Source organism: Triticum aestivum, chromosome 1D (assembly GCF_018294505.1).
Source record: "Triticum aestivum cultivar Chinese Spring chromosome 1D, IWGSC CS RefSeq v2.1, whole genome shotgun sequence".
NCBI lineage: Eukaryota > Viridiplantae > Streptophyta > Magnoliopsida > Poales > Poaceae > Triticum > Triticum aestivum.
This window is the reverse complement of record NC_057796.1, coordinates 490,544,399-490,556,425: the sequence shown is the minus strand read 5'-3', so window position 1 is coordinate 490,556,425 and position 12,027 is coordinate 490,544,399. Positions and strand designations below refer to the sequence as shown.

The window sequence follows — 12,027 nt, the reverse complement described above, 5'->3', positions numbered from 1 at the left end:
GCGGCGGTTTCTGCAGTGGCTGGTGCGCGCGATCTGGCGCCTCCCCTCCTTTCCTGTTCGGCGTGCGGGCCAACCTCGTCGGGCCACGCTTCCTTGGGTCGCCGGTTCTGTACAGGAGGCGCTGCTGATGGCGGGGATCTAGTTCAGGAGAAATCCCTGGTCGGCCATGGCCGGCCGCGTCGATGGCGACGCCTGAGGGCGTCGTTCCCCTCCTTGGAGGCGTCGGTATGGACTATCCCCTCACTTCCCCTTCCCCTAGGTCTCCCGGGCGAAAACCCTAACTTTGTTGGGCGGCGACGGCGCTCACGGCGTCGTTCCCTTCTTGAAGGCGCCGCTTTGGGAACCTTGGGGCTTGGTGGCGCTTGTGGGTGGTGGGCGACGACGGTGGTGCGGCCCTATCCTAGCATGGATCTGCGTCCGTTGCTTGGAGATGAACTCGCGTAGGTGGAGGTGGTCGTTTGGCGTCATGGTGGCGTCGATGGCGGAGGCACCTGCCAAGGTTGGCACCTCAATCTTCTCTGAAGATGGACCAGTGGAAGATGGCTGCGACGGCACATGTGAGTGCGTCGGACCGATTTGTGCCTCGGACCCGGTATGTGGCTCGGTCGGGGCCTCCGGCTTTTGATGTTAGGCTTAGGTGAGAGGTCTGGGTATTTGGCCCAGCTTGCACCCCTTCATCATATGGATTGGAGTAGCGGCAGATGTTGCCAAGATGGTGGATTCAGGCATATTGTTGTACTACTTTGTAAGGTCCTCAAGAATAATCAATAAAATGGCCGCATGCATCTCCCAGATGCAGAGGCCGGGGGTCATCCTCCTTTTCTAAAAAAAATGTAACAACAAGTACCGTCCCGACTATAACTCTATGGTGTTTTGTCAGAGAGGAGTCGTTGCAGGTCTACCACTAGGCATGTAGTTGCAAATATCACCTCTGGTTGCAAACTTGCAATTGCATGTCTTCAAGGCGACGGCAGCTCTGTGGTGTTTTGTCGGGGAGGGGCAGTTATTTGTCTGCCACTAGGCATGCTACTGCAAGTGTCGCTCGTAACTGCCACTATGTTGTGTTTTGTCAAGGGGGCTCAGTCGTGCGGGCAGGTGCATGTCTGCCACTAGGCATCCAATTGCACCTGTCGTCCTAACTGCAACTGCATGTCTTCCACACAATTGTAACTTAGTGGTGTTTTGTATGTTTTTTACTATTCTTTATTCTCTAAGTGCTTTATAATGCCTTTTGTGTCCGTATTATTTTCGTGATGTTGATTTTCTTTTTCATTTATATTTTCACTTTTTCTTTGTTTTTCTTTGTTTATTTCTATGTTTAAACATTTTTCTAGCTGACAACACGATTCTTGCTGCCACTTTTTAAGTTCTGTTACTATATTTTTCGGCTCCTTTTTGGATTCGACACTTTTATTTATTAAAAAGGATATGATAGATCCCCTAAACTTACGAGTTATCAGATATCTGCCACTAGACATGTAACCATAAGCGTCGTCGCCAGCCGCAACTCTGCGATGTTTTATCTAGAGGGAGAGGTTGCATGTCAGCCACTAGGCATGCAACTGCAAGCATCGCCCCTCACTGCAACTTTGTGAATGTTTTATCATGGATGGGGCAATTGCATGTCTGTTACTAGGCATGCAAGTCAAAGTGTCGCCCCGACTACAACCGCATGTCTTTCACATGACTGCAAATCTGTGGTATTTTTTATTCTGTTTTCATTTTATCTTTTGCACGGTATCCCCACCTCTAGCATACCCACGCGCAACCACAATTGCATGTGTTTTTGTTTTCATTTTTTACGCAGCCTTTTATGGATTTTTAAAGGCGGATTATTTTTTAGAATTACATGAAGATTTTGAAAATATGCTAGTATGCTTTTTAAAATTTCATAAAAAATTCTTTGGAATGTACGTGCACTGTTCGAATCTTTCATGAACATTTAGAAAAATGAATAAACACTTATTTTTCATATTCATGAACATTTTTTGTGTGTATGCATGAACATTTGTTTACATATGCACCAACATTTATTCTCACAACACTTTTTGGAATATAGGGAAATATTTTATTTATTCATATCAATATTTTTTCCTATGGGAGAAAACATGCGCACGGTGCATATTTAAAATTTTAACAACATTTATTCTCATATGTTGTTTTGTTCAAGCAAAATAATAGTTTATGTTTTATTAAAAAATTAGCCTGAAGGTGTCAAAGTTTTGATTTTATCTAACTTTCATTTAAAAGGCCACATACTCACAAAATACTATTTCCTAGTACTCATGTACTACACGAGCTATATTATCATTATCCAACAATGCAGACTACTTCGCAAATGAAAAATACTACATTAACTCTCAGCTGCTTGGCCCCAAGTTGGAGGCGTGGTTTTTGTTGGCTGTCCAAGGTGGGCGACACTCCAATATAGAGTGCCTCAGCCGGTAGACTAACTACAATGAATAAAAGGTAAATAAAACAATAAATAAAAGGCTTGTGAACAAGACCAGCCCAAAAAAGAACAACACGGAAACAACCTGACTAGCCCACACACAACCCAAAAGAAAAATGAAAACAACAACCCCCAACAACCTTGTGACGTGGGAAAATCAAATAAACCAAATACGTCATGCTGATGTTGTTAAGCCTCAGTTGGCTGAGACATAGCCACACCCTTAAATTAATATTAACATGCTGAAAACTGAAAAGAGACTTTAATGATGAAGAAAAAGCACAAACTTCGACGCCGCAGTGCATCACTATTCACCAAACTCATAGATGTGTTGCAGGGGTATACATCTCGCCAAGACATGGAGTAGAACACCTCCTAACTCCTTTTTGCCCATGTTGTTTGATGTGTGGGATTGGAATACAAAAAAACACAATAGAAAGAAAGAATTGCACACCAAATTAAGCGTGCTTGTCGACTCAAGTCATTATGTTCATCAGGATCACATTTTTGCGAAACACAACACCTATCACATGTATAGAAAGAAGGAAACATATTTATAAAAGTGCAAATAATAGGGCCAAACCAAAGACCAATGGCTGACCAACAACAGTAGATATCGCTAATCCAAAGCAACCATGAAACCTGTCGTGCATCGTCCTCGAGGAAAAAATCATGCACTACAGTATACTCCCTCCGTTCCTAAATACTTGTCTTTCTAGGCATTTCAAATGACTATCACATACGGATGTATGTAAACATATTTTAGAGTGTAAATTCACTCATTTTACTCCGTATGTAGTCACTTGTTGAAATGCCTAGAAAGACAAGTATTTAGGAACAGAGGGAGTATGTGTTTTTAGCATGATACACTGTATGTTTTATTTTCTGAGAATATATGATACAGTATATGTGCTGACGTTTTTGGGGGGGGGGGGGGGGGGGGGGGGAATGTGCCTACGTGATTTATTTGCAGTTTCTTAATTTTAGTCAGTGGGCTGGGCCGTGAGGGAGAACGTGCGGAAGTGGGCCTGGTTCGCGAGGCAGCCAAGTCGTCGTGTCGGTCGTCGCGTGGGGTCGTCGTCGAGCACTCCTCGCCACTCACTCCTCACTCCCACTGACTGGCTCATCTCCTCTAGTAGTGCCTCCCAGCGTCCCTTCTCCTTGCTAGCACACACAATCCAGATCCGCTTCCTTCCCCGACCGCCTCCTCCGCTTCCGGCTCGCCGCCGCCCGATCCCCGTCCGCCTCCTCTCCTTCACCCGTGGAGCCTTCCCGACATCCCCATCTACGTGCCCACATCAGGTAACTGACCAATCGTCCGCCTCCTCTCCTTCATTAGGGTTAATTCAGCTGAACACGCTTTTTTTTTGTTTGTGTGTGTGTGGAGTAGATTCAGTGCCACTTATGCTGTACTTACTGCTTATAAGAAATTTTAGCACTTTATTAATTCACCCATCTGCCAAATGTGTTGTTGTATTGTTGTGAACCCATCTAAATCCAGTATATCGTTCTGAACCCTATGTACTGTTTTACTACACCCTCCGTCTCAAAATTTAGTGACACTTATTTTGGGTCGGAGGGAGTATTCAACAACAACAAAAATGTATTGTCATGGACCTATCTGCAGACTTAGTTCACAGACGTTGCTGTATTATCTGAAAAATACATGTCTTTATCGGAAAAGCCACACTAATTCTTGCTTCACAGATGGCTTACGAAATCGTGACCGTGGCGAGTGGGGTGATGGACCCCCTCATCGGCAAGCTCAACGCGCTGATGGGAGAAGAGTACGGCAAGTTCACAGGGGTCAGGAAGCAGGCCTCGTTCCTCGAGAAGGAACTCAGCGCCATGAAGGCTGTTCTTCACAAGTTGGAGCTCGTGGATGAGCTCGACCCAACCGCCAAGGACTGGGTGGATCATGTTAGGGATATGTCCTATGACATGGAGAATTGTATCGACGACTTCATGCACCAATTTCGAGCTGATGATGCCAAGGCAGGCTTCATAGAGAAGATTACTCAATTCATCAAGAAGTTTCGACAACGCCTTCGAATAGCCGACCGAATGGAAGAGCTCAAGACTCTTGCCTTGGAGGCAAATGATCGGCGCGAGAGGTATAAGATTGATGATTGGAAGCCTGCATCTAGCTCTGTCGTTGTTGACCCTCGGCTGCGAGCGATATACCAGGAGGCGGATACTCTCGTTGGCATTGATGGCCAAAGGGAGGAGGTTGTGACTCAGTTGATGGATACTCAGAAGAAACTCAAGGTGGTGTCAGTTGTTGGATTTGGTGGTCTTGGTAAAACTACACTTGCCAAGCAGGTGTATGACAAGATTGACTCGCAATTCGATTGCAAGGCATTCTTTTCAGTTTCACAGAGGCCTGATATGAGTGAGCTACTCAACAATTTACAATATAAACTAGGGATGAACAACCCTGTCTCGTCTCGTCCTCGTAAGGTTGACGACATCATTAAAGAGATAAGGAATTATCTGAAAGAGAAAAGGTATTACATATACTATTGACAGCCACTTGCATGGGCAAAACTTGTTAATTTTGAGCTAAGTAATTGGTCAATGTACATTTCGTACTGATATCCTGTTCGGTTATGATAGAAATTTAAAGTCAGAGAGAAAACATGTACAAAAAATACATCTTTCAGAAAAACCAATAAATTATTGCTATATTTCCAGCTAGTGTCATAATTGATAGGGTAATAGAAACATGTTAAACCCATGTGCCTTCAGTGAGAAGAGATTTTTTTAAAGACAGGCTATTGAATGTCTATGTGACACATGTGCTAAACTTGTTGGAAGTTTTGACATTTGTACATTTAGGATTAAACATACCTCCACTCCACACCTTTTCTTTTTCTGAAAATAGTTGATCTAAAGATCGAGCTATGACATCAAATTCACATATCTGGTACTGATTCTTTGTCCAGGCGTGCAAGATTTGTGATTGCTTTTCTTTTTTGGGCCTTTGTGGTAGACATGGGCAATTATATGCTTTGGTATTACTTTTCCATCCATTCATTATGATAATTCGCAGCTTCTTGGAAAATTCCATATTCCTTTTTGCTGGAAACTATTTGTCCATATTTTGATGATTTCGTCTATAATTTAATCATATTATTTTATAATGTAATTAACCTTTACAAACATTTGAACAGGTACCTTATTGTTGTTGACGATGTGTGGGATGAATCAGCATGGTACATTATTAAGTGCGTGTTTCCAGAAGAGGGTAATGGAAGTAGAGTAATAGTCACAACGCGAGTGGAAGTTGTGGCTGGTGCAGCCTGTCAGAATGACCGTGAGGGCATCTACAAATTGGAACCTCTCAGCGAAGAAAACTCAAGAATGTTATTGTTGAACAGAGTATTTGGGTCCGAACATGGTTGTCCACCCCAATTGGAACAAGTCATGACTGAGATTTTAAAGAAGTGTCATGGGCTGCCTCTTGCAATTATCACAATAGGTAGCCTATTAGCCAGTCAAGAAAGATCAAGGAAGGGCTGGGAGGGTATAAGGGATTCTCTGGGTGCCCACTCTGCCACAAATCCCTCCTTGGAAGAGATGAAGAGTATATTAAACCTTAGCTACATGCATCTTCCTGCTTACCTGCGGGCTTGTTTTTTATACCTTGGTATGTATGTTGAGGACTATGTGATCTCACGGGACGATCTTGTTCGACAATGGATAGCTGAAGGCCTTGTAGGTAATTTGCAGGGGCAAAATATGGAGGATGTAGGCAGGAGTTATTTCAATGAGCTTATCAATAGAAGCATGATTCAGCCTTGGAAAACAGAGTATGGAGAGGTGTTTTCTTGCAAAGTACATGATCTGATGCTTGATTTAATCCTAAGCAAGTGTGATAAAGATAATTTTGTAAGTGTGGCATACAATTATGAAGACATGGCAAGACTGCATGCCAGCAAATACAAGGTCCGGCGATTATCTCTGAGCTCGATGGCTGGTGGTGGAGCAACATATGGACCAACTATTACTGTTAACCTATCACAAGTTCGGTCCTTTACACTGTTGGGGAAATCCATGCCTCCTCTTGTGCTGTTCAAGTATCTCCGGGTGCTCAGGATTGATCAAGGAAGGACCATGGAAGACGAGGATATCCTTGACCTCACCGCTATTAGCCAATTGTTTCAGCTCAGGTATTTGTATGTTTCTGGACCAAAATTTGTGCAGCTCCCTGCTGAACTTCAAGGGCTTGTTTACTTGGAGACGTTGCACATTGATTCAGAGCTCAAGAGCATTCCCTCAGATATAGTCCATTTGTCCCGCTTGTCCTATCTTCATATTGGGTATTGCAACCACGGACTGCTGTCTGAATGGATTGGGAATATGAAATCACTGAACAGTCTGAGAATGCCGTTAGGCATGAGGACCGGTCAGAGGGAAGATTTGAATGGGATGAACGGCATTATGGGTCTCGGTGAGCTGACCAATCTCAGGGACCTAACAATCAGTCTGTGGTGTTTGGAGGAGCCAGAACTTGATGCTTTGGTCTGCTCCATTGGAAAGCTCTGTAACCTCAAACATCTTCGAATCTTAGGGTTTTATCCTAAAATCGACATCCAGATGAGCTCATTATCTAATCCTTTCCAACACATCGAGAAAATTAGCGTGCTTGTGTTGAATTTCCCTAGAGTTCCCATATGGATGGGTGGTCTCCATTGCCTTCGCGTCCTCGACCTGCGTGTGGAGGAGACCTCAACTGGCGAGGTTCGTCTTCTTGGAGAGCTTCCCTCCCTCGTCAATCTCAGATTCTGTCCGTCACATATCCCTAAAGAAAGGGCTATACTAGGCACGGGACTATTCCCCGTTCTGGAGTACTTCGGATTTTGGAGTGAGGAAGACGCTATGGCATACCTGGGATTCGAGGCGGGGGCCATGCCCAACCTACAAACGCTCTCTCTCCAAACCAGGAAGTGGGGTGGCGGCACACCAGTTGGCATGGAGCACCTGTTACGCCTCCAGAAGATCCATCTGTGTGGTGTTGACTCCGGTGATGCCACCATAGTGTCTGCTTTCAGGAACGCCTTATCAGCGCACCCAAACCGCCGTTCCATTGAAAACTTTTGGTAGTTAGATTTCTTCTGTCGGATTGCAGTCTGATTTTTCTTTTAGAGTGTGCGGCCAATCAGTTTAACCCACAATGCGGCTATGTAGAGTTGGAAATCTCATGGCGCTGTAAGTGAGTTGCATGACCCCTGCCCGTAATCCAGGGCAGCTAAGCGCCTAGCTAGTGTCCTGATTTGGTTAGAGACGAGATGAGAAGTTGGACTTGTGCAAATGGACCGTAAAACAATCCAGAGTTTTATGAAAGGGTCACTTTACATTACAGAACCAGGTAATTGCACAATTATGTTACTATTGTCTTTCTCCAGTGGCAATTTAGTTATGTTTCGAGTATTTAAATTGAGATGTCATGAATGCCATATACTTATGTTTCATTTTTGTTGTTAGGCAGTTGAGAACTTGGGATATAATGTTAATATTATGATTGTTGTGCTTGTTGGCATGCATACTTTTACTTAGTTGCTAGACAAGTTCAGGGGCCCTTGTTGGCATAAATCAATTGTTCATATAGCGTTGTCCAAATACAAAGAGGAAGCTTATCATCACTACTGCTATGCTCTAAAAATGATGTTCTCTTCAGTTAATGTTTTAGAAAACATCACGCTACCGATATACTCCCTCCGTCTCAAAATATAAGACAATTTTTTGGCACTATTATAGTGTCAAAAAACGTCCTACATTTTGGGACAGAGGGAGTACATCTGTTTTGGCACACAAAAGATTATGTGATTAAGGTTTAACTTGTTGATACAGAGTACGCATGAGAACAATTAGCACTCAATAGAGTGTACTTATCTGGTTTCCTTTCTGCTCAGTGGTTTATAGTTTGTACTGTAGTCGATGCACAGATCGTTATTAGTTATATTCGAGTTATTTCTGCTGATCCAGTTCGGTCTCGTTTTCCTTTGCAACAGAGAAGCTGCCATCATAGGGTGTGCCGGTGCTTGACTCAACCCACCCTGGCTACTCTTTGTACAATCCTGCAATTGATAGCTGCTGCAAGCCTGCAGCCAATTGGAGATCCTCTGGGTGCCCGCTCATTTATGATCGACGGCGCTGGCTACTGGGTGGGTTTGTAAGCCAGGTTTTGGCTGGTTTTTCAGAGGCCCTGGCACATTTATTACTGCTTATGTGATTCAGTAGGCTACCAAGTTCTTTATAAATCTTTCTTGTACCAGGGGTTTTTGCTTTTGCTGGGAGAAAGAAGCTGCACTTGAGTCTACTCCCTCCGTTCCATATTACTCGTCGCTTATTTAGTACAACTTTGTACCAAATCAGCGACGAGTAATATGGAACGGAGGGAGTATGTACGAGGCAGCAGAGAAGAGAGCAGAGGTACAAGTAGAACCAACAAAAGAAGCAACTGTGTGCGGCAAAGAAGAGAGCAGACACAGACTGTAAAATATCGTTAGGCCTGAGAAGGATATAAATGGGTGGTTTGCCTGAGAAGGCAGCCTGAATGTGCACAAGAGAAGAATGGAGGATAATTACCGTCAAGCCTGAGCTGAGACTCTGCGTTCCTTCATGTTGAGCCAGGTTGCATTTTCATCTGCCTTTGGCTTGCCGTACCGTACCGTACCGGCCCTCGGAGCACGTGGTCACCGACCGACGACCTCTCTTTTGGCGTTTCGCGCTTTTATCCAGGCACGTCATTTACTAGTTAACAGCAGTGCTTTAGTCGGAACAGTAACATCAGACGAGCCAAGTGATGATAGTCTTATGCCACAAGCAAATTCGCAAAGAACACAGAGGAATGAGAGACAGAAATACAAACTCCACCCTTGCTGTTTGTTTGTTTATTCCTTGAGAAAAAAAATGCATCTAACAATATTGATTTCATACTGTGAATCTTTATATTTTCTTCTATAAACTTAGTCAAAGTTAACAAAGTTTCACTTTGGCCAAATCTTATATGCAGACTAAAAAGAAACAGAGGGAGTACCCTCTTGCTCCGCAAACGCCCCGCTCTGACACGACAAGGCCGCTCTCAGCGCGCATCCGTGGCACAGTGCGGGCGCAGCCGGTGTGGATGCGCGTTGAACTGTGGAGGGACGCACAAGAGGGCAAGCGCCACCCCGGCAACCAGAAAAGGGTCGCGGGGGAAGATGGACGCCACGAGAAGCACTGGGCCGCCTCCCAGTGCAGCGCCTAGGATCCCGGCAACGCACTGCCCGGCCACCTTGGGGAAAGACCCGCCGAGGTGTATTGGCGCAACAAAGCATTTGAAGATGGAGAGTAGGTACGCTACACGAAGAGTGTAGAGCTCCTCCGACGACGAGAGAATGATGGCAAGGAAAGAAACGGTGTACACCCCAGTGCACAAATTCCGGATCACGACATCCGTCAGTTTATGAGGCAGCTAGTCATCGCCCGCACGCTCGGATACGTGCTGTCCTGTGCATGTTGTCTATGAATCGTGTTCTGCTATCAGAACGCCGGTCTGCGAGATGGCAATTGATCCAATCTTACTAGCATTCCCTAGAAAGCAGTACGAAGACAACTCAGACCAGGGGGGCGTTGCCCCCCCCCCCCTCCCCTCCCCTAATTTTTTATCTTAATTACTCCCTCTAGTTCGGTGTAAAGAGCGCGATAGGAAATTCTCTACGACCAAGGTGACAGGTAGTTGGTTGAGAAATAGAGAGGAGGCAATCATGATTTTTGATGAGTGCAAACAGTATGCAGAAAAAGACCGATATTCGGGAATATATTTATGTTATTCACCGTCATGATTGATCTTTTTTTTGTGCGGGAACGTCATGATTGATCTTAGTGTGTAATCTAGAATTTCATTGGATTTCAGATAAAAAAGATGGAAGCCGAGCACTCATGTCGACCAGGAGGGGGATTTATTTCAGGATTTCCGGCGATGCGCATTCAGTGAGAGAAGACGTTTCCGTCGACGACGAGGCGCCTATGGTGACTTTGTAAATCTCAAGAAGATATATTGGCTCAGTCTTTCGGAGATGCTCATAGGGGTAGGGTGTGCATGTGTGCGTCCATAGGGATGAGTGTATATGCGTGTAATGTTAAAGAAAAAAGACGCAGGACATGACGCGGTCGTGCCTTCCTAGGTGCGGGACTCGACGCGGTCGGGTCGTTCCCAGGCGCGCGCAGGACTCGGATCGATCGAGAGCTAAGCATCGACTCGGACTCGCTTACAAATTCATTCCAGGGGCAGGCAGCCTCAGTTTGTTGCCGGCATCGCCATTACGTTTGACTCATCACTTGTACCCTGCCGACAACACAGATTTCTGCTTCGCGTGGCTTTTTTTTGGCCAATTACCGATCGAACGCACGCGAGCAGTAATTTAAAGCAGCAATTTCGCGCGTTGCACCGAAGGTACCGCACGGGTCGACTATGGCCGGAAAATTAGTTTATAGCATGCATAAAACCATCACTTTTGTGTTCAAATTTACCGAATGGTAACAGTTTTCGTTTACGGGATAAAAAACCGCCACATTTTCGTTAGTTTTTTTGCAAAAAATACAAAACTTCGGTTAAACACGAATTGATGTTGCTTCTGACAGCACGGGCCTACATGCTGACTGGCGTGGCAGGGGAGACGGTGATAGATAACGGCCGTTATTCAACCAGTGGTTAAGTGTAGGTAGGGCCCACTGGCAGCCGCCGACATTTTCTTACACGTTCTCTCACCCCGTTGACCGCCGCTCTCCTCACGCGAATTGAACACCAGTTGACACCAACTCTAATAGGGCGGGCCCACATGTCATGAGTGATTTGCTGAGGTGCACGTGGGTCCCATCTGTCAGCGTCCCATCTCATTTTCTTCCCCCCTCTCGCATCCCGTTGACCGAATCGAGACGACCGCGGCCGGAGTCGAGCACGCACGGGTGAATCCGGTGTCCTGTTAGACGCCGACGGTGCCACAACGTGGCGGCGACGCACAGGATAGCACCATCCACGACCTGCATGGAAGCAACTACTACGACAACTCGCCTGCACGTCAGGTGAGCGGAGGCGGTGCGGCAGTCCAAAAGGACGGCACCGCGGCATGCCCCTCCAAGCGACGGCGACGGTGAACCACGGGATCCTCCCGGCACCGACCCGACTCGAGGCAGAGGCGGTAGCCCAACGCCGGTGCGGCGCCCTCCGCGTCGGTTGGTTTCAGAGCAACTGCGGCCCCAGGGCGGCGTTCGCCTTGCGCTGGCTCCCAGTCCGGCGGGAGCCATCCAGCACGAGGCGACGACGTCCGTCGCGTTCCCAACCAAGCCTTGGGGCAACGGCGGCGGCTGGCGCGCTCCCAATCCGGCGCATATGCTTGTGCCAGGCGGCGGTTAAGGGCCAGTGCGGCGTTGTTCGGCCCCGCGGGCAGCGGCGGCTCGAGGCGAGGCCTGGCCAACGGCGACGCCCCACCACGGCGACGGCGGTCGTCCACGGGACCGTCTGGTGCGGCGGCCTCAAAGAGGCTGGTGGCGGCGCTGCCATTCCCGTCTGGAGCGGAGATGTTGCAGTC

The 12,027-nt window shown here is 46.4% G+C and overlaps 1 protein-coding gene across 3 annotated transcripts; it reads left to right on the top strand.

Moving 5' to 3' along the window:
- Positions 1–3,545: 3,545 nt before the first annotated feature.
- On the top strand, positions 3,546–10,273 carry LOC123183365 (disease resistance protein RGA5). Of its 3 annotated transcripts, none has more exons than XM_044596159.1 (5): positions 3,546–3,754; positions 4,160–4,959; positions 5,626–7,823; positions 8,467–8,619; positions 9,471–10,273. In XM_044596159.1, exons 2-3 carry the CDS (start codon positions 4,160–4,162, stop codon positions 7,556–7,558), a joined length of 2,733 nt encoding a protein of 910 aa, XP_044452094.1. In that variant the 5' UTR covers positions 3,546–3,754; the 3' UTR covers positions 7,559–7,823; positions 8,467–8,619; positions 9,471–10,273. The 3 variants fall into 3 exon arrangements, with proteins under 3 accessions (XP_044452094.1, XP_044452093.1, XP_044452092.1); XM_044596158.1 differs by lacking the exon at positions 9,471–10,273 and adding an exon at positions 8,731–9,049; XM_044596157.1 differs by lacking the exon at positions 9,471–10,273 and having other exon boundaries at positions 8,467–9,049.
- The last annotated feature ends 1,754 nt before the right edge of the window (positions 10,274–12,027 follow it).

What these genes read in the sequence shown, in the direction of transcription:
- LOC123183365 (XM_044596159.1), top strand. Translation starts at nt 4,160, where the DNA reads ATGGCTTACGAAATCGTGACCGTGGCGAGTGGGGTGATGGACCCCCTC. An exon ending in AATTATCTGAAAGAGAAAAG is followed by an intron (nt 4,960 to 5,625) that starts GTATTACATATA and finishes ACATTTGAACAG; the next exon opens with GTACCTTATTGTTGTTGACG.